Below are 23,103 nucleotides of genomic sequence, written 5' to 3' on the forward strand. Positions count from 1 at the left end.
AGATATACAAGATTCCTATAAAAATGTATTTCAGTAAAATATAATTATCTGTGGGTATTTGCAAAATGTTTACCAGTGTCAGGCTCTGATTACCAGGAAAAAATGCCAATTGCAACTGCAGGATCATTAGGTAACTTAAGAGAAGTGTGATCTTCTACTCAGATTGTATATACAAGCATATCTGCTTAAAGGCCATATTTAATTTTAGATTAATTTCTCATGAATTTAAGTCTATTATAGCAAAACAATTCAAAGTTAATGTCTAGGAAGATTAGAACAATAAAATATTGTTAATGAAGTATTAGTAAAAAAGCTATGACATTTTATAATCATATATATTTATTTTAACAATATTTTAAAATTTCAAGACACGTAATTCTTCGCATTTGTGTTCAAATGTAGATTTTAAACAATTATACCTTGAAAGATGAGTTACATAAACTGTTTAAAAAACTATATTCATCCATCCTGACAAAATTCTCACTAATTTTGTCATTTCAATTTTTAGCATTTAAATATTTCATTGGGGCCAAGATGGCTGACTAGGAAGAGCTGTGACAGCTGCAGTCAAAGGCTCCCACCAAGAACGAAAAGGGCGAGTGAATCCTGCACTGGAAATTGAGGTATCTAGGTTTTCTCACTGGGACTGGCTAGGCGGTTGGGACTGCCTAAGACTACTGAGTTTCTGGGGAGAGGGGTGGCCGCCATCACGGCAGATGATGGCTGCTGCCTAAGACTACCAAGCTCCCAGAAGAAGGGGCAACAGCCATCACTGCAGCTCCAGTCTGCCATTTTCCCCTGCCGGTGCCAGGGACTGGGTGGTTTGGACCCAGGAGGAATTTCCCACAGCAGAGCACAGTGGCTGTGGCAGACAGTGGCCAGACTGCCTCTTTAGATCAAATCCGGACGCATCTCTCCTCACTGGACAGGGCCTCCCAGTGGTAATTTCAGCAGTTCCAGTCAGGGGTTTATGGACATAACTCTGATCTCCCTGGGATGGAGACCTTGGGGGCAGGGGCGGCTACGATCTCCTCATATCAGCAGACTTAGTCTTTCCCCTGCTGGCTCTGAGAAACTGGGGCAGTCCAGACGAGTAGGATTCCCCCCAGAGCAGCACATGCCCTGCACCAAGGGGCAGCCAGAGTGCTTTGTTAAATGGGTCCCTGATCCTGTGCCTCCTGACTAGGTGAGACCCAAACAGGGGGTTGCCAAACACCTTATACAGAAGCGTTCCCACTGGCATCAGGTTGGTGCCCCTCTGAGACCAAGATCCCACAGGAAGAAGCAGGCAGCCATCTTTGCTGTTCTGCAACCTCCACTGGTGACACCTTCAGATGCAGGACGGAACCAGGTAAATAGGGTCTGAAGTGGACCCTGAGCAAACCACAACAGCCCTACAGAAGAGGGCTGTAAGAAAAAAAAAAAGAAAAAAAAAAAGCAACTAACAGTAACAATGACAACAGCATAACAGCATCAACAAAAAGGTCCTCACAAAAACCCCATCCTAAGGACATCAAAGACGGAAGCTAGATAAACTCATGAAAATGAGAAAGAATCAACTAAAAAACACTGAAAACTCAAAAACCCAGAGTGCCTCTTCTCCTCCAAATGATTGCAACACCTCTCCAGCAAGGGCATAGAACTGGGCTGAGGCTGAGATGGATGAACTGACAGAAGTAGGCTTCAGAAGATGGGCAATAACAAACTTCACTGGGCTAATGGAGCATGTTCCAACCCAATGCAAAGAAGCTAAGGACCATGATAAAACATTGCAGGAGCTGTTAACCAGAATGACCAGTTTAGAAAGGAACATAAATGACCTGATGGAGCTGAAAAACACAACCTGAGAATTTGCAACAAGTATAAATAGCTGAAAGAAAGAATTTCAGAGCTTGAAGACTATCTTGCTGAAATAAAACAGGCAGACAAGATCAGAGAAAAAAGAATGAAAAGGAACAAACAAAACCTCCGAGAACTATGGGATTATGTAAAAAGACCAAACCTATGACTGATTAAGGTACCTGAAAGAGACAGTGAGTATGGAAACAAGCTGGAAAACACACTTCAGGATATCATCCAGGAGAACTTCCCCAACCTAGCAAGACAGACCAACATTCAAATTAGGGAAATTCAGAGAACCCCAGTAAGATACTCCACAAAAAGATCAACCCCAAGATGCATAATCATCAGATTCTCCAAGGTTGAAATGAAGGAAAAATATTACGAGTAGCCAGACACAAAGGCCAGATCACCTAAAAAGGGAAGCTCATCAGACTAACAGTGGACCTCTCAGCAAAAACCTTATAAGCCAGAAGAGACTGGGTGCTAATATTCAATATTCTTAAAGAAATGAATTTCCAACACAGAATTTCACATCTGGCCAAACTAAGCTTCCTAGGCGAAGGAGAAACAAGATTCTTTTCAGACAAGCAAATCCTGGGGGAATTCATCACCACAAGGCCTGCCTTGCAAGAGCTCCTGAAAGAAGAACTAAATATGGAAAGAAAAAACTGTTACTAGCCACTACAAAAAAAAAAACAAAAAAACACTTCAGTACAAAGACCAATAACACTATGACACAACTACATCAACAAGTTGGCAAAATAACCAGTTAGCATCATGATGGCAGGACCAAATTCACATATAACAATATTAACCTTAAATGTAAATGGGCTAAATGCCCCCAATTAGAAGACACAGAATGGCAAGCTGGATAAAGAGTCAAGACCCATTAGTGTGCTGTATTCAAGAGACCCACTTCACATGCCAAGGCACACATAGGCTCAAAATAAAGGAATGGAGGACAATTTACCAAACAAATGGAAAGCAGAAAAATGCAGGAGTTGCAATCCTACTTTTTGTCAAAAGACTTTAAACCAAAAAGATCAAAGAAGGGCATTACATAATGGTACAGGGATCCATTCAACAAGAAGAGCTAATTATCCTAAATATATACATACCTAATATAGGAGGACCCAGATTCGTAAAGCAAGTTCTTAGAAACCTACAAAGAGACTTAGACTCCCACACAATAATAATGAGCGACTTTAACACCCCAATGTCAATATTAGACAGATCATCGAGACAGAAGATTAACAAAGATATTCAGGACTTGAACCCAGCTCTGGATCAAGTGAACCTGATAGTTATCTACAGAAATCTCCACCCCCAATCAACAGAATATACATTCTTCTCATCACCAAATGCACTTACTCTAAAATCTACCACATAATTGGGAAGTAAAATACTCCTCACCAAATGCGAAATAACTGAAATCATAACAAACAGTCTCTCAGACCACAGCACAATCAAATTAGAACTCAAGATTAAGAAACTCACTAAAAACCACACAACTAAATAGAAATTGAACAACTTGCTCCTGAATGGCTCCTGGGTAAATAATGAAATAAAGGCAGAAATAAATAAGTTATTTGAAACCAATGAGAAGAAAAAGACAACATACCAGAATCTCTGGGATGCAGTTAAAGCAGTGTTAAGAGGGAAATTTATAGCACTAAAATGCTCACAACAAAAAACAATAACAAGTTCTGAAATTGAGGCAGTGATAAATAGCATACCAACCAAAAAAGCCCAGGATCAGGTGGTTTTACAGCTGAATTCTACCAGAGGTACAAAGAAGAGCTGGTACCATTTCTTCTGAAACTATTCCAAACAACTGAAGAGGTGGGACTCCTCTCTAACTCATTTTATGAGGCCAGCATCACCCTGATACCAAAATCTGGCAGAGATACAACAAAAAAAGAAGGCTGGGCGTGGTGGCTCACACCTGTAATCCCAGCACTTTGGGAGGCCGAGGTGGGCAGATCACAAGGTCAGGAGTTTGAGACCAGCCTGGCCAACACAGTGAAATCCCATCTCTACTAAAAACAAAAAAAAATTTGCCAGGCGTGGTGGTGGGCGCCTGTAATCCCAGCTACTTGGGAGGCTTAGGCAAGGATAATCGATTGAACCTGGGAGATGGAGTTTGCAGTGAGCCAAGAGCACACCACTGCACTCCAGCCTGCATGACAGTGCAAGACTTCATTTCAAAAAAAAAAAGAAAAAGGAAAACTTCAGGACAATATCTCTGATGAAGATCAATGTGAAAATCCTCAATAAAATACTGGCAAACCAAATCCAGCAGCACATCAAGATGCTTATCCACCACGATGAAGTCACCTTCATCTCCAGGATGCAAGGCTGGTTCAACACATGCAAATCAATAAACGAATTCATTACATAAACAGAACTAAAGACCAAAACTACATGATTATCTCAATAGATGCAAAAAAGGGCCTTCAATAAAATTCAGCATCCCTTCATGTTAAAAACCGTCAATAAACTAGGTATTGATGGAACATACCTCAAAATAATAAAAGCCATTCATGACAAACCCACAGCCAATATCACACTGAATGAGCAAAAGCTGGAAGCATTCCCCTTGAAAACAAACACAAGACAAAGATGCCCTCTCTCACCACTTCTTTTCAACACAGTATTGGAAATTGTGGCCAGGGAAATCAGGCAAGAAAATGAAAGTTATTCAAATAGGAAGACAAGACGACATGATCCTATATCTAGAAAACCCCACTGTCTCAGCCCAAAAGCTCCTTAAGCTGATAAGCAACTTCAGCAAAGTCTCAGGATACAAAATCAATGTGCAAAAATCACAAGCATTCCTATACACCAACAATAGACAAGCAGAGAGCAAATCATGAATGAACTCCCATTCATAATTGCTACAAAGAGAATAAAATACCTAGGAATACAGCTTACAAGGAAAGTGAAGGACCTCTTCAAGGAGAACTACAAGCCACTGCTCAAGGAAATCAGAGAGGACACAAATGGAAAAACATTCTATGCTCATGGATAGGAAGAATCAATATCGTGAAAATGGCCATACTGCCCAAAGTAATTTATAGATTCAATGCTATTCCCATTACACTACCATTGTCAAGCATCCACTAGAATTCGGAATTAGAAAAACTTCACAGAATTAGAACAAACTATTTTGACATCCATGTGGAACCAAAAAAAAGAGCCCATATAGCCAAGACAATCCTAAGCAAAAAGAACAAAGGTGGAGGCATCATGCTATCTGACTTCAAACTATACTATAAGGCTACAGTAACCAAAACAGCATGGTTCTGGTACAAAAACAGACACATAGACCAATGAAACAGAATAGAGAACTCAGAAATAAGACTGCACATCTACAACTATCTGATCTTCGACAAACCTGACAAAAACAAGCAATGGGGAAAGGATTCCCTATTTAATAAATGGTGCTGGGAGAACTGGCTAGCCATATGCAGAAAACTGAAACTGGACCCCTTCCTTACACCTTATACAAAAATTAACTCAACTGGGAGGCTGAGGCGGGTGGATCACTTGAGGTCAGAAGTTCTAGACCAGCCTGGTCAATATGGTGAAACACCATCCCTATCAAAACATAAAAATTAGCCAGGTGTGGTGGCACATGCCTGTAGTCCCAGCTACTTAAGAAGCTGAGGTCAGAGAATCACTGGAACCCAGGAGGCAGAGGCTGCAGTGAGCCAAGATCATGCCACTGCACTACAGCCTAAGCAACAGAGTGAGACTCCATCTCAAAAAAAAAAAAGAAAAAAAAAATTAACTCAGCCGGGTATGGTGGCACATGCCTGTAATCCCAGCTACTCAGGAGGCTGAGGCAGGAGAATCGCTTGAACCTGGGAGGCAGCGGTTGCAGTGAGCCAAGACCATGCCATTGCACCCCAGCTTGGGCAACATGAGTGAAACTCCATCTCAAAAAAAAAAAAAAAAAAAAAAAGAAATTAACTCAAGATGAATTAAAGACATAAATGTAAAACCCAAAACTATACACTAGAAGAAAATCTAGGCAATACCATTCAGGACATAGGCACAGGCAAGAATTTCATGACGAAAATGCCAAAACCAATTGCAACAAAAGCAAAAATTGACAAGTGGGATCTAGTTAAACTTAAGAGTTTTTACATAGCAAAAGAAACTATCATAAGCGTGAACAGACAACCTGAAGAATGGGAGAAAATTTTGGCAATCTACCCATCTGACAAAGGTCTAATATCCAGAATTTACAAGGAACTTAACAAATTTACAAGAAAAAAAACAAACAACTCCATTAAAAAGTGGGCAAAGGGCATGAACAGACACTTTTCAAGAACTTTATGCTGCCAACAAGCAGGAAAAAAAGCTCAACATCACTGGTCATTGAAGAAATGCAAATCAAAATCATAATGAGATACCATCTCATGCCAGTCAGAATGGCAATTATTAAAAAGTTAAGAAACAACAGATGTGGTGAGGCTGTGGAGAAATAGAAACACTTTTACACTGTTGGTGGGAATGTAAATTAGTTCAACCATTGTGGAAGACAGTGTGGTGATTCCTCAAAGACCTAAAACCAGAAACACCATTTGACCCAGCAATCCCATTACTGGGTATATACCTAAAGGAATATAAATCATTCTATTATAAAGATATATGCATGCGTATGTTCACTGCAGCACTATTCACAATAGCAAGGACATGGAATCAGTCCAAATGCCCATCCATGATATACCAGATAAAGAAAATGTGGCACATATACACCATGGAATACTATGCAGCCATAAAAAGGAACGAGGGACATGGATGCAGGGACATGGATGGAGCTGGAAGCCATTATCCTCAGCAGGAACTAACGCAGGAACAGAAAACCAATCACCACATGTTCTCACTTATAAGTGGGAGCTGAACAATGAGAAAGCATGGACACAGGCAGGGGAACAACACTCACCGGGGTCTGTTGGGGGCAGGGAGGGGGGAAAGCATCAGGATACATAGCTAATGTATGCTAGGCTTAATACTTAGGTGATGGATTGGCCAGGTGCGGTGGCTCACACCTGCAATCGCAGGACTTGGGAGGCCAAGGCAGGCAGATCACCTGAGGTCAGGAGTTTGAGACCAGACTGGCCAACATGGCAAAACCCCATCTCTACTAAAAATACAAACATTAGCCAGGCATCATGGTGTGTGCCTGTAGTCCCAGTTACACAGGGAGGCTGAGGCAGGGGAATCACTTGAACCCAGGAGGCAGAGGTTGCAGTAAGCTGAGATTGCGCCACTATCCTCCAGCTTAGGCAACAGGGAGAGGCTCGGTTTCAAAGGAAAAAAAAAAAAGAAACCTAGGTGATGGGTTGATAGGTGCAGCAAACCACCATGGCACAAGTTTACCTATGTAACAAAACTGCACATCTTGCACATGTATCCCAGAACTTAAAGTAAAATTTCATTTATTTCTAAAACCAAAATATACTGCATCTTCCTCTGTGAGAAGAAAACTAGCCATTTTATTCAAGGGTATTTATGTCCAACTACATATAATTTTATTGCAAAACTGTCCTGTTTTCAGAAACAAGATAATCATAATAAGCTACTGAGTCTGATAATGAGCATATGAGCTAACACATACAATTGAGAACCACTGGATCAGTAAGTAGTAACCATTATACAGTAGTCCCCTGTTATGCATGGGGGATACGTTCTAAGCCCCCTAGTGGATGCCTGACACTGCAGATACTACCAAATCCTACGTATACTATGTTTATTACCTCTACATACATACCCCTGATAAAATTTGATTTATAAATTAGGCATAGTAAGAGATTAACAACAACTAATAAAATAGAATGTTTATAACAATAAAAGTTAAGTGAATATGGTGTCTCTCAAAATATCTTATTGTACTATAAATATCTTATTATACTAACCCTTCTTATGATGATGATATGAAATGATAAAACTAGAACCTCAGTTGACCACAGGTAATTGAAACCATGGAAAGTGAAACCACAGATAAGAAGGACCGCTATATACTTTGTTCAGTTACTTTTAAAATAATTCAGCTGTATTTATGATTGATATAAGCCTATTACTCATGATTCCATTGGCATAACACCAGGCATGATAGGCATACACAAATAGTTACTGCTAAGTAACTTTTATTATGATCATGTGCAGAAAAGAGTTAACATAACAGGCATGACACTGCTATCCTTAAAAAGCTTGCTTGCAAGATTGGCCCTTAGGTGGCATTGGAGAACTCGGATCTTGGGAGTGTCCCCACCATTTCATAATTGATAAGAATGGCTCACTGTGCCCAAACTGTGCAAACAATATGGTTTATGCTGAACACCTGCTTTCCTTCTGGGAATCTGAAATTTTGGTACATGTTAGGCAGAGGGTTCCCAAATGACAAACTCTCAATAAAAATTCTGGGGACTGAGTCTCTAATGAGCCTCCCTGGTAGACAACATTTCACATGTGTTGTCACAATACAGTGCTGGAGAAATTAAGCACACCCTGAGTGACTCTAGCAGGAGAAGACTCATGGAGCTTGTGCCATGGTTTCTTCTGAACTTTCCCATATGCTTTTTCCCTTTGTTGATTTTGCTTTGTATATTTTTGCTGTAATAAATTTTAGCTATGAGTAGGATTATATGCTGAGTCCTGTCAGTCTTCCTAGTGAATCAATCAATCCAATGGTGGTCTTGGGAACCCATGAGATAGTCCAGTGTAAGTCCAAAGTGCAGAAACTGTGCCTTATATCAACTTGTATTTCTTAGACTGTATAATATACTCATATATAACAGCTATTCATCATATGCAGTGATTATTTTCCTTTTAATATATCCAAATCAGTCTCAAGATGTGTTGCATATCCACTTCAGCATTAGTTAATACTGGTGCACCGGTTAATGACAAAAATACATGTAATAAGAACGGTACACCTCAAACAACAAATAAAAAGGCAGGTTTTTGGCAGCTTCAAGTAACACAGTTGGACAGAAGATTGATTACTCTGATCATGTATATAGTCTGCAGCTCTGCAACGTATTTCAATGCTGTTCTGATAATTATCTGCCTGTAAACTTCCTAAAGAACATTCTAAGCATTCTTGACTTGATTATTTTTTGTTTATTCACTCATCTTTGGAATTTCACAAAATACAATATACTTCAGTTCTGTGTGATTGACAGAACAGGGCAGTTTATCGAGCTTCTTTGTTATTTACCTACAGCTCTGTGATGTTTCAAACAAACAAATAACCCATGCTTCCTTGTACTTTACATAATTCTTTCAGAGCTATATCCCACTTATTGGACAACAGATCACAAAGACTGCAACATAAATACAAAAGAAACATTAAAATAAGGGAAAAGAAGGCCCAAGGGATGAAAGGAGTCAGTAAGAGAATACAGCTAGGTTAAAGAAAGTTCCAACCCATCCCTGATGACAAAATACTTTTCTGTCTTTACCTGTGATAGCAAAAGGAAAAAAGAGAAAGGGCTGTTATTATTTCTAAAGCAAACGTCATTATCCAATATAGAGACTTTATAGCAAATGTCAACTATGCACTTCAAAAAAAGCAAAGAAATATAGTGGGGAATTTTTACAAAACACTATATAATTCAGTGACTCTTCCTCTTACGGAGAAAAATGTATTAATACTAGTATGCATAGTTTACCTATATATGGCAAACAATATTTTTTAAAGATTACTAACATAGAAAACGTAAATCATTTAATTAGTGAAGTCAAACGGCTAGAAAAAGACACAAAGTTGAAATCCAGAGTTTGTCAAACCATCTCCCTAAGACACAAGGTGCTAACTCCTAGATCCAAGAAAAAGCAATGATTTCATCATTACAGTTGGTGGGAGATTACTGTTTTGGCTTTTGGAAGGTGAGGAAAGTGGGAGGAAGTAAGAAAGCGATTTGGCCATTCTAGAGTTTTCCTTCAGTTCCATTCCCAATGTACTCAGTGTTCACTGTGTTAATGTCTACCAGTATACTTCAGTCATTTATTTTAGCAGCTTTATTCACTGCCAATAATATCACTAGCAAAGAAACAATACTATAAAATTAAATTTTATATTTAAATCAATTAACTTTTCTTTTGATACCAACAGAGTTTATAATCTTGTCAAAGTTTCCCCAATAGCAAGATCAGGATTCTCCTTTCCAATCAAATCAAAGTTCAAAAAGGAAAGGTGCTAAGCACTATTCTTCTCTTCAAAAAGAAACATAGGTCGAGCGCAATAGTCCACACCTGCAATCCCAGCACTTTGGGAGGCCAAGGCGGGAGACTTGTTTGAGCCCAGGAGTTGGAGACTAGCCTGCATAACATAATGAGACTCCATTTCAAAGAAAAAGGAAAAAAAAACCCATATACTTTTGTGTTTATTTTACATTATTAAAAATATATTTTATAAAGACCAAGATTCAAGAGTTGACACCATTTGAATAATATGAACACTATTTGTCACCCAAAAGCTAAAATTTTTTTGTATTATGTTATAGTTTTCATTATACTGAAATGGCATAGTTACTGGAACTTATACAAATTCACTGTAGAATTAGAATCCTGTAATTCCAGATTAAAATTAAATTTTAGAAGTATAAGGGTATATAATGATGAAACATTCTAAATGTTATCTACTGCTTAAGACAAATTTTAACTGTATTTAAACATTAGGTGAAATATGCAACTCAGACTAATTCAGTGTACATTAAGTAAAAACCAATGGTGTATAGATAAAGAGGGTATCATGTAAGCTGGTTAAAAAATTAAAATGAAGAGAGAACTAGTAAGAATATAGCAACCTGGCTGAAATTGATATTCATTAGGGTACTCTTCACATCAATAGGTAACATTTGGACTCTGTGGTCTTTATCAGTGTCCCAGCTGGTAATGGTTGAAGGTTAATGCCTTACCCAATTCTGTTCAATTTTCTATCCTAATTAGCCCTCCAAATCTATAGCTGTGAGCACCAAGTGTCTGTGCTCAAAAGAAACTAATTAATGCTAGCAAATTAGATCAAGTCCAAAGATCCAACAGCCAAACTCTTAGTTAAATGCTCCTTGTTAATAGGAAGTGTAGCTGTCAATAACTGCTGTTGGTGACTATAATGAGGCATCTTTCTTTCATTGAAAGTGATTTCATTTCTCTTTGTCCATGGAAAAGCTGTTCCATTCCCTTCACAAACCGAAGTTGCTGGCAGTCTGACCCAATTCTTATGATCAGCTGGGTTGAAATGACATTAAAAAAAAAAAAATCTAACAGAAAAGCTTTCCTATGCAATCATGTTTTAGGCATTTAGCAGAAAGTCAGATCACTTATTAAAATTCCTGTATCTTTTATCTAAGAACCATACAATTGGCATATATAATGTTTTTATATAAAATCCTATAATTATTTAATAAAGCAAAAGCTATAAACAGTAAATAAACTACAATGGAAATGTCCCGATTCTAAATTATGTATAACTGTTGAGTTTAAATGAAGTTTTCTTCTGCTGCTTGAATAATTCTAATGTATATGATTTCCTAATTTATATGGTTAGAAAATACTAAAGACTTCTTATTCTCTCATCAATTTTAGATTCTAAAATATTGTTTTGAATCACATGGCCTAAAAAATCAATATATAATTATCTATAAGAAATTCAAATTATGTTATTACATTCTAACATAGATGAATACATTTCAATAATCCAAATGAATCACAGATTTTAAGATGCTTTCAGTCTTCAGAAACCGTAAGTATATTAAAAAAGCAAAAACGTAACTACGTCAACATCCTAAACAACTTAACTTTTGATGAAGTGAAAATTAAACACTTTATTTTCTGTACCATTATAAAACACTAGTTTTGTAACACAAATAAATATTTTAAAGTTATACTCTACTCATTCATTTCAAAAACCAAAAACAAAGTTTCATTGTCTAAGAGACAATGAAAGACAGTTCTGAAACCCAAAGTCACACAATCATTCTGCATTTTCCTTGGAATTATGTCAGTAAAAATTAAATCTGTATTTGAGTTAGCTAGCTTTCTTTCATTCTAGATATAAAGATAATATGCTACATGACAGCATAAATACAACTTATATGTGTAACTTTAGACTGATATATCATTAATAAGTAAATTTTCCTAGTAGTAAAAAGCCCTACAACTTTATTATAGGGTTTTTAAGTTTTATCTCCCCTCACCTGAATCAGGATACGTATTTTTTAAGTTATATGAGGAATATGCAGGAGGTACCTCTTGTGACCATAAACATGACACCTACCAATGCCATACATGCACTACCTGCAGGTGTCAATAGGTTGACTTCTCAAGACATCTGGGGGTAGGTGTTAAAGAAAGGTACTCTGATTAAACTAATTCACAAGAAAGCAAGAGCAAAACCATTGGATGGTTATTTATATGAGTTTTAAAATGGAATAGGTCATAATAAGTTATTGAAGAAACAAAAATGACCATCACACATTGTTGAGTCCAAAGAACTACTCTTTATTTTATTGCCACCATTCATCAATTGCAAAGGTCCTCTCTAAGGGCAGAGGACAGGGAAGGGAACAAAAGCGTTCCTAGTATCCAAATGTTATTGACCCAGTCCTGAAATTAGAGTTGACACAGCCCTGCTCCCCTGTAGTAAAGCTTGCAGTGGAAGTGCAGCCCATCATCCTCACTAAAAATTATTGTGGTCCCTCAATAAAGATGACCACAGGGAAAGTGAACAAGTAAAGCCAGGAAAATAGCCTATGTCCATAAAAGTTTATTACTTCTTTTTGATGGCCTTTCCAAGAGATAGAATTTTTTAAAGATATTTCTAAAGTAATATTGCCATGTGCTTTTCTAATAACTCATCATTTACAAATGTATTATGGCCTCACTACTCACCTTTCACTGCTTTCTTTACATGTTTCATTAGAATATTACATATTAATCACTGATGTCTCTAGATCTATAGGACAATTTCATGTTAAAACATTTTCCAAGGAAAACGTACACTTGTAGCTATCTAGTGTACGTATTTACATAAATATCTTCCACTTAGAAACATAAAACAAAACAAAAACCCCAGACTCACTGTAAGTCCTATCGGGATTCTATTAACAATTCAGTAATAGACAATGACACCAAAGAAAATCACCTTAGTATATATATTTGTATGTGAATATGGTGACAGATGGAAAACAAGCATATGTTAGATTTGATGTTTCTTCCTCTCCTATAAAAATCATAAGAATAACTTGTTTCTCCAAATCACTCATACCAAGTTTTTCTATGTATATAACTGTACCTCTGAGGGTAAAAAAAAAATGTTTTTTACTAGTAATTTAGGGAAATATTTTTAAACTGTAAATGAATTGAACATCACTGGAAGTTCTGAAAGCTGAAATACTGGTATTTCAGCGAAAGGGTGAGAAGCAATTCATACATATTAATTCATTGACTACTTGATTCTGGGGCTAAGGATTAAATTCAGATCATATTATTAAAAATAAATTTGATCTTTACATGAATATTTGAATCTTACCTTGAACTTGTTCAGAACACCTCTCTTTGGCCTTTTCTCTCATTATTTTAGGGATCAAAACATCTTTTTCAACATGTCTGAGATGCTGGTCTGAAAAAAAAAGATCTTTCTTTAATAAAGTCTCAAGCAAATCACCAGATTAAAGGAAAAATAAGACTCTGGTTTACTTAAAATAAAAGCCTATGCAAATATACTCAAAACTTACAACCTTATGAAATTGTGATTATTTTAGTCATTAAAACTCATCCTACTTGCAATGATTTTTTTACATACAACAACAAAAATGTGAGGAATACAAGCAACATGTTTCTTAAAATTTCTGCAAACTATACTACAACATTTTTACTTTATAACATATTCTATGCAGTCTTGTCAAAGTTGGCATCTAAATCATCATTCCCTTATTAATATAATCCACAAAAGAGGATTTTCACTGATACTGAGATCCAAGAATAGATGAAGAGATACAAGATTAAGAGACACACAAGTAGTTTTTCTACCTAGTAGTAAGAGTAGCCTAAAAAAGAACTAACAGAAGAAAAGGTTGAACTACAAGTCCATATGAAAACAAAGTGTGTGTGATTTCTGTGCATTTTAAACACAACTTCCACAACTGGACTAAAATGGCAAATTGAACACCTGCTCTAGAGTCCCACCTGCTCCTTAAATGCTAAGAGAGTCCTGAAAAATAAACAAGGGATAAGTGCCTTCAGTGAACCAAAAAAGATGAAGAATCTCTGAAAGAAAAAAAGGCAGATTAGATCAGATTAAATGAGGTTATCATATTACTACAGAGTATCCAGGAAAAACACGCATGCCAAAAGTGGGCACTGCTCCATGCTCTGAAGCAGCAAATATGGAAAGCAAGAAAACTTCCCTGGAGGAAACTAAACAGTTATTAATTAAAGTGACTCAGTAGGAGCCGAATGGTCACCTCCTCTGCTGCCTTCAGGCCATGGGTGAAAAAAGTGTATATAGGTATTTATCCCCAAAAGAACAGAAAGTTTCCCATTAAAAGAATACAGGAAAGAAGATTTTAGATTATTGTTAAGTATAATAAATATACTGAGGCAAATACAAAGACCTGAGTCCTAAGACAGCAGTGGACCATGGATTACCTAAATGCACTCTGATGAAATGTCTGAAACCCCAAAATCCTAAAAGCTTCAAAAGGGAATAAACACTGCCTACATAAAGGAATGAGAATCAGATTTACATCATGGCTCACTGGCAAGACATGATGCAACAAGACAATGGAGAAATAACTTCAAAGTTCTGAGAAAGAATTATAAAGAATTACAAAGAATTCTAGAGTCTCTAAACTACCAATTATGAGTGAGGTTAAGGACATTCAGATATATAGGAACTAAAATGCTTACCACCTTCAAATCCCAGAAAAAGAGGTAATCTCCTTATTACAGTTAATCCTTGAAAAACATGGGTTTGAACTGTGGGAGTTCACTTAATACTCAGATATTGTCCAACCAAATGCAGATTGAAAATACAATATTTTGGAGATGCGAACCTATATGGTATACCAATTTTTCAGGCCGACTTTTCATACACATGGGTTCTGAGGGGCCCATGGTGGGACTTGAGAATGCACAGGTTTTGGTAAATATGGGGCTCCTGAAACCAATCCCCTTCGTTTACTGGGGAATGACTACTATGTGCAACAACCACTAATCAAATTTAGTGATGTAGAACAATAAACAATAAACTATGGGTCAGAGGGGCCTGATCTGGGAAGACTCAAAGTTCTGGTGGTTCTGGTGTGCATTTTAAACACAACTTCCACAACTGGACTAAAATGGCAAATTGAACACCTGCTCTAGAGTCCTACCAGCTACAAAAGCTGGGGCTGGAGGATTTACTTCCAAAATTACTTCTTTTTTCATGTATGTATCTGACATCTGGCCTGGAATGGCCAAAAAAAGTGCTCAGTTAGGACTGTAAACCAGAACATCTACCAATGGCCTCTCTACCTGGAGCCATGCAACACCATTCGTTCATGCTACACTATACTGATTTCAAGTCATTAAGGATAGCCTACAGTCAGGTGGAAGGAAATCAGATTCCATTCTTGGTAACAAAACCACACTACAGAAAAGCATGAAGAATGGGAGATAATTTTGTAATCTTCTTTGTAAAATAAAATCTCTCACAAGATGTAACAGAGAATATGCTCTGATAGAAAAAAAAAAACTGAACGCATGATATACAAATGTAAAATATATAAATCATATTACAAAAACATATATTTAAGTTTGTTAAAACTGTGAAGTACTTGAACAACATTATCAACTAACTTGACCTAACTTTTATAGAATACTCTACCTAATAACAGCAGAACATCTACTAAGATAAACCATACTCTGGCTATAAAACAAATCTCAATAAATCTGAAAGAATTCAAGCCCTACAAACTATGTTCCCTGACACCAATGTAATTAAATTAGCAACCAATAACAGATCTCTGGATAATCTCCAAATATTTGTAAGCTAAATAACACACTTTTAAATAACCCATGGATCTAAGAAAATGTCAAAAAGGAAATGGGAAAGTATTTTGATATTAATGAAAATAAAAACACAATATATCAAAATTTATGTGATGCAGCTAAAACAGTACTTGGCAGGAAATTTGTAGACTAAAACCCTATCTAGGAAAAGAAAAAAGGTCTTGTATCAACTTAAGTTTCTACCTTAAGAAACCAGAAAAAGGGTAAAATAAACACAAAGCAAGCAAAAGAGGAAATGATAAATATCAAAATATAAATCAATGAAATAAAGAATACCACACAAATAAAAGAAAAAAAAACAATGAAATTAAAGCTGGTTCTTTGAGAGGATAAGATCAATAAAATTTATAAACCACTAGCCAGACTAAGGTCACAAATTTCAAACATCAGAAATGATAAATATTTTTAAATAATAAGGGAATATTATGAACAAATTTAGGCCAATGAACTTGACAACTAGAATGAAATGAATAAATTTCTTTAAAAAAACTACAAACCAACCAAAGCTCACTCAAGAAGGCATAGATACCTTGATACCAAAAGCAAGAACGGTATTTACAAAACACATACACATACACACCAAATCTACACACCAATATGCCCCATGAACACAGATGCAAAAATCCTCAACAAAATATTAACAACCCAAACTCAGCAATACATAAAAAGAAAGATACATAACAACAATGTTGGATTTATTCCAGGGAGGCAAGGGTGATTCACCATTCGAAATTCAATCCATGTAATCCATCAGATATATTAACAGTCCAAAAAAGGAAAACCATATAATCATATCGATGCCAAAAAAAATTGGACAAAATTCTACATGCGTTCATAAAAAACAAAATCAGTATACTTGGAACAGAGGGGAACTTCTTTAATGAAGGGCATCTACAAAAAATCCTCTAGCTTACATCATACTTAATACTAAAACTCTGAACGTTTTCCCTATTAAAAAAAGAAACATGGTATAAAATTACACAGAATTATACATACACACATATGAGTACACGTAAAAACTGGTGAAAACTGAAAAGGTCTATAATCTAGCTAACAGTATTGTATCAACTTCAGTTTCCTGGGTTTTGATATTGTACTACAGATATATAAGATGTCACCACTGGGGAAAGCTATGAGATGGACACTCAAGACTATATAGTATTTTTCACAATTTTATGTGAGTCTATAATTATTTCAAAATAAAAAGTTAAAGAAAAAAACTTCTAGAAACAATCACAGGAGAAAATCCTCATGATGCAGATGTCATACAAATATAGAACAAAAAAAAAAATGCATGTAAAAACTGGTGAAATTCGACTAAGATTAGTACCTGAATCAACAATATTATACCATTGTCAATTCCCAGTTTCCTTGTTCACATTTAATTATAGGAGCCTGTCCCAACCTTTTTTAATTTTTGCCCTAAAAGGACCCTTTTTTGACATTTTTTCCTAATGTACCCCTATGAAATGTTAATATCGCAGATATAGCATATATGTTTATGCACTGCGGGTGTAACATTGCTTTATATATTAAGAGAGTAAGATTTCTGTCTCCACCAATGTCAATTGTTATCCTCTTGAAGGCAGTTATCATACCCACTGAGAATATACATATCATGGTTATGTAAGATAGCATCATTAGGGAAAGGGAAGAAGGCAGGTACATGGAAACTGCATGATTTTGCAGTTTCCTATTATTATTATTATTATTATATTATTAAAAAATAAAGTTATAATAAAAAAGTGAAAAAACGTATAAGGAAGCACAAAGGACAAAGAATAGCCAAATCAACACTAAAACAGAAGAACAAATTTAGATGCTATGCAGCAACTACCTGATTACAAGTCATACTACAAAACTACAGAAGTCAAGACGATGTAGTGCTGGCATAATTTGGGTAGCCAAAAAGAGTAATGTAACAAAAGAGAACAAAAGAATACAGAAGGCCGGGCGCGGTGGCTCACGCCTGTAATCCCAGCACTTTGGGAGGCCGAGGCGGGCGGATCATGAGGTCAGGAGATCGAGACCATCCTGGCTAACATGGTGAAACCCTGTCTCTACTAAAAAAAATACAAAAAATGAGCCGGGCATGGTGGCGGGTGCCTGTAGTCCCAGCTACTCCAGAGGCTGAGGCAGGAGAATGGCGAGAACCCGGGAGGCATAGCTTGCAGTGAGCCGAGATCTCACCACTGCACTCCAGCCTGGGTGACAGTGCGAGATTCCACCTCAAAAAAAAAAAGAATCCAGAAATACTTCCATGTATATACAATCAATTTATTGACAAATGCACCAAGGCTAGTTTATGAAGAAATAAAAGTATTTTCGACAAATGGTGGCAGAACCGTATTAACATGGAAAAAAAAAAAAAGCTAAACCCTTTGACCCCCTACTTCACAGTAACCACAAAAATTAATTGGCAATGGATCATAAGCCTAATGTAAAAACTAAAACTATTAAACAAAAAAGACCCTTCAATTCCTTGGAGTAGACAGTTTCTTAAAGAGGGCATAAGGCAGTAAAAATAAATTATACAAATTATAAATTTGACTTCACTAATATGAAATCATTTGTTTATCAAAAGACACAATTAAGAAAATTTTAAAAAGGCATGCCACAGACCAGGAAGAAAAATTTATTTCATATATATATAACAAAGGACTTGAGTCCAGAATATATCAAGAACCCCTATCTATCAATAATAAAAACTCAATAAAAGATGGACAAAAGGCTTGAACGGACACATCACAAAAGATGATATGCAAATTGTAAATATATATATATATAAAAATAAAGGTGCTCAAAATCATTAATCATTAAGAGACTGCAAATGAAACCCCTTATATCATTTTGTACACATGAGAATGACTAAAATTAAAAACAATGACAACACCAACATTGGAGAGAATGTGGAGCATCTGCGACTTTCATATCTTGCTGATGGGACTGTGAAATGATACATTTCTCTGGAAAACTGCTGAGTTATAAAGTTAAATATGTTCCACTCCTAGGTATTCACTTATGCAAGATAAATGAAAATATAAGTCCTGGCTCACTCGCGCCTGTAATCCCAACACTTTGGGAGGCCGAGGAGGGCAGATCACGAGGTCAAGAGATCGAGACCATCCTGGCCAACAAGGTGAAACCCCGTCCCTATGACAAATACAAAAATTAGCTGGGCATGGTGGCGTGCGCCTGAAGTCCCAGCCATTCGGAAGGCTGAGGCAGGAAAATTGCTTGAACCCAGGAGGCAGAGGTTGCAGTCAGCCAAGATCGCATCACTGCACTCCAGCCTGGTGACAGAGCGAGACTCAGTCTCAAAAACAAAAAAAAAGAAAATATAAGTCCAGAAAACAACTTGTACAAGTCTATTTAGAGAAGCATTATTCAGAATAGCCAAAAATTACTTAGCAATAAAAAACAATGATACTATTGGTATACCACTACTATCAGTAGGATAGGTGATCTATCCTAGGTGAATCTCAAAAACATTTGCGCAAAAGAAAGCAGACACAGGAGTACATACTGCCATGATTCAAGAACATGCAAAGTTAATCTATGGTGATAAAAATTACAACAGTGGTTATATATGGGAGCTGAAAAGGTACTCTCTGAAAAATGTCGTAATTAGGGTATATACATTAATGAAAACTCATTTAAGATCTGTAAATTTCACTGTATATTTTACCTCAATTTAAAATCGATTAGCTTAAAAAATTATAGAAATCTGCACTCATAGTGGGAGATTTCAACACATAACTATTAGAAATTAGGTTACTAAGTAGACAAAAAGATTCATAATTTTCTCCTTAAAGTTACTGTTCATCTTTCATTAGATTTCTATCGGTAAATGTATCTTTCCATAAATAACCTGTTGTAATTATTTACTGCTAGTGTTTAGGTTCAATTGATTTTTTATGTTGTCCTTATAATCAATAAAACCTCTCTCAATTTTAATAATTGGATAATAGATTATCTTCCAATTTCTATGTAGACAATCACAGAAACAGTTTTGCATCCTCTTTTTTAATTCTTGCTGGCTACATCCTTTAGAAAAGTGGTTAAGTAGTAACTAGCAAGATCTCTGTCTTGGATGCTCAAATTTTGTTTGAAATCTTTTCAAGTGGTCACCATGTCGGTGTTTGCCTATGACTCTCCTCCCTTATCTTTGCATTGTTTTGGTGTTAAAGTTGCGTTATTTAAACAATAAATTAGGGACCTTCCTCTCCCTTTATATTATCTAGAACATTGTGGATAAAACAAAGATTATTCTCAGTTCCTTGAAAGTTTGTTAAAAACCACTTGTGATGGTCAGTTTTAAGTGTCAGTTTGGCTGGGTTATAGCCCCCAGTTATTCATGCAAACATTAATTCAGGTGATGCTGTGAAGGTATTTTGCAGATTCACATAAAGAAGATTATCAAAGATAATTTGGGTGGGCCTAATACAATCAGTTCAAAGGCCTTACAAGTAGAATTGAGGTTTTCCTGAAGAATTACACTTGCTGACTACAGCTTCAGCTCAAGATCAAGAATTCCAAGCCTGCCCTTCCTGACAGCCTGCTCTGTGCATTTCAGACTTGCCCAAATGGTCCCTACAATCACATAAACCAATTTCTTGCAAGATCTCTTAACATGTATACGTATATATATATATAGATAGATATATATACACCCATGTTAAGATATATATATGTTTTTTCTCCTACTGATTATTTCCATGGTGGAAATCCTGACCAATACACAACCTATCAGGGCTTGCGTTTTGGCGTATGTATGTGTGTATGTGTAAGACACATAGGCACAAAGAGAATTGTAACTATTGTTTCAATTTTGTAAGGGCTTTTTACTTATTCTAGAGTCAGCTGAAGTTTTAGCAAAATTGTATTTTTCAATGACACTATCTATTTCACCTAAATTTTCAAACAAAAAAATGATATGAAGGTGTTCACATGATTCTTTTTCTCTTTACAACACCTGTGGTTGTATTATAATTTTCATTGCCTATGTAAAGGTAAACAAACTATTTCTGTTAAGAACCAGAGTATAAATATTTTAAGCTTTACATATCATCTCTGTCATTATGTGTGTGTGTGTGTGTATATGTACATGTATATATATACATATTTTTTTTAACAACGTTTCAAAAATGTTACTAACCGTTCCTAGCTTATAGGCCTTTCCAGATTTGGCCCATAGGTCATAATTTGCTGAACTCTTTGCTATATCATTTATTTACACATTCTCTTTTTCCTTAGCTTTGCCAGAAGCTACCGGAAACAGGCTGGGCACAGTGGTTCACGCCTGTAATCCCAGCACTTTGGGAGGCTGAAGCGGGCGGATCACTTGAGGCCAGGAGTTCAAAACCAGACAGGCCAATATGATGAAACCCTGCCTCTAGTGAAAAAAAACTACAAAAATCACCCAGGCATGGTGGCGCGCGTCTATAGTCCCAGCTTCTCAGGAGACTAAGGCAAGAGAATTGCTTGAACTCGGGAGGCGGAGGTTGCAGTGAGCCAAGATCACGCCACTGCACTCCAGCCTAGGAGACAGAGCGAGACTCCGTCTCAAAAAAAAAAAAAAAAAAGAGGAAACAAAACAAAGCACTGAGAAGGAACTGGAAGCATGGATGGAGAGAAAAGGACAAATTCAGAAGGAGGTCCTATAAGCTTGATGGTGCCTAAAGGGGACGAGGGAAAGGGATGATTCAAGGAGGACGCCTAGTTTTCTGGCTTCAAGTAAAAGGATATGACCATTTATTGAGATAGGGAATACAAAAGAAGGATCAGGTAAGAGAGAAATTCAGTTGTGGACCTGTGGAATTTGAAGGGACTGTGTGACACATCTTGTAGAGTGGAAAGCTGATGCTTACTTACAGAGAAAAGAATAAAACTGAGACTATCTCCACAAATTCCTTTTTGCCTTGCCTACAGAATAAATCATAACTAGACATTAATAACTATTCAGTGTAATTACTAAACAGATTAGAAGACATTGGATTATACTGATCTATTTACAAAATTAATTTCAAATTGTTACTTTTTTTACATATATAATTTTCATCTATACAACTTATTCATAATGCATCCTGATGAATCTTCTCTTTGCTCTATAAATCTTCCAATGGTCTTAAATAACTAAGGCAATATTATTTTGAATCAATTCCTTGAATACAGACATAGATTTGTAATATCAAACCATTTTACCAAAAATAAATTATAACAGAAATTTACCTACATTATGAATTCTAAGCTATAATATTCCTATCAAACACATTTTTAAAACGGGTTGTCAAGACATCTGATCATTCTTCTAAAACTTCCTAGGGCAAATAAATAATTCCAGAATTATATTAATATTGATTTCAATTTTCCAAATTCTTGGTATTAAATCAGAAATGACAGTATTAAAAATATGAAAATTCTACTAAAGATTTTCCCACTTGATAGCATAACAGCCACTAAATATCAATGATTTATTAATTATAATTTTTGAAAAAGTTATCTTCAACATTACAAATATTATAGATATGGCAATTTTTATTCACAATATTACAAACTGATTCTCTTAATCTCAATCTGGTGTATATATGTTATACATTTGTACAGAGGTTGCAAAACTAAAAATTAAATTTTGAAAGTTTGCTACTGTACAGTCACATAAATTTATACTGAATTAAAGAATCAGGATAACACCACCAGGGAAAATTTCCAAAGCTCTAACTTCTCAACATTCTATCATCACCTGGAAGTCAATTTTCACCTTTTTCACTGGCTGAATTTGTTAGATCATATTTTGTTTTGGGGCTCATGTGTTCTTGCAATATGGCAGTGCTAGATTATAAGGCTACTGACAACAGCACTTGCTATGAATCCACAAAGACAACAGTGAAGCAAATCAGAATATTACAGAGTCTTTAATAGCAAAGAATGTGATATATGAAGGGCAAGCTATGCCCTTTCAATAATGAAAACATTCTAATTTAACTAATTTGATACTTATTTAGGTAATGCCACTTTTTAAAAAATTTACTAGTTACACTTACTTGTTCCTGAAGACAGTTTGGTGCTACTGTTTACTCTGTAGGAAAAACATGAAAAATGCTTGTAATAAACTTGCAACAGTGTTCTCATTAGCAATAGTTTCTATATTTGGATCCCTCTTCTTTGTTTGTTTAGCTTTTTGGGTGGAGTTTT

At 36.1% G+C, this 23,103-nt stretch overlaps 1 protein-coding gene across 7 annotated transcripts in view; it reads right to left on the reverse strand.

Annotated features, from left to right (window-relative positions):
- The window catches only part of CMC1 (C-X9-C motif containing 1), an 84,405-nt gene that overhangs the window by 48,424 nt on the left and 12,878 nt on the right, over positions 1 to 23,103 (reverse strand). For 4 of the 7 annotated variants that reach the window (XM_054552450.2, XM_054552451.2, XM_024244724.3 and 1 more), the window contains 2 exons: positions 22,953 to 22,987; positions 13,388 to 13,477 (listed from right to left, as the gene is read on the reverse strand). In XM_054552450.2, coding sequence (XP_054408425.1) covers positions 13,388 to 13,430 — 43 coding nt within the window. In that variant the 5' untranslated portion in view covers positions 13,431 to 13,477; positions 22,953 to 22,987. Of the gene's footprint in view, positions 1 to 13,387; positions 13,478 to 14,505; positions 14,644 to 22,952; positions 22,988 to 23,103 lie in introns of those variants that run through there. The other 3 variants (XR_008523823.2, XM_024244722.3, XM_054552452.2) reach the window with 2 other exon arrangements.

Source organism: Pongo abelii, chromosome 2 (genome assembly GCF_028885655.2).
Source record: "Pongo abelii isolate AG06213 chromosome 2, NHGRI_mPonAbe1-v2.0_pri, whole genome shotgun sequence".
In the NCBI taxonomy this organism is placed as follows: domain Eukaryota; kingdom Metazoa; phylum Chordata; class Mammalia; order Primates; family Hominidae; genus Pongo; species Pongo abelii.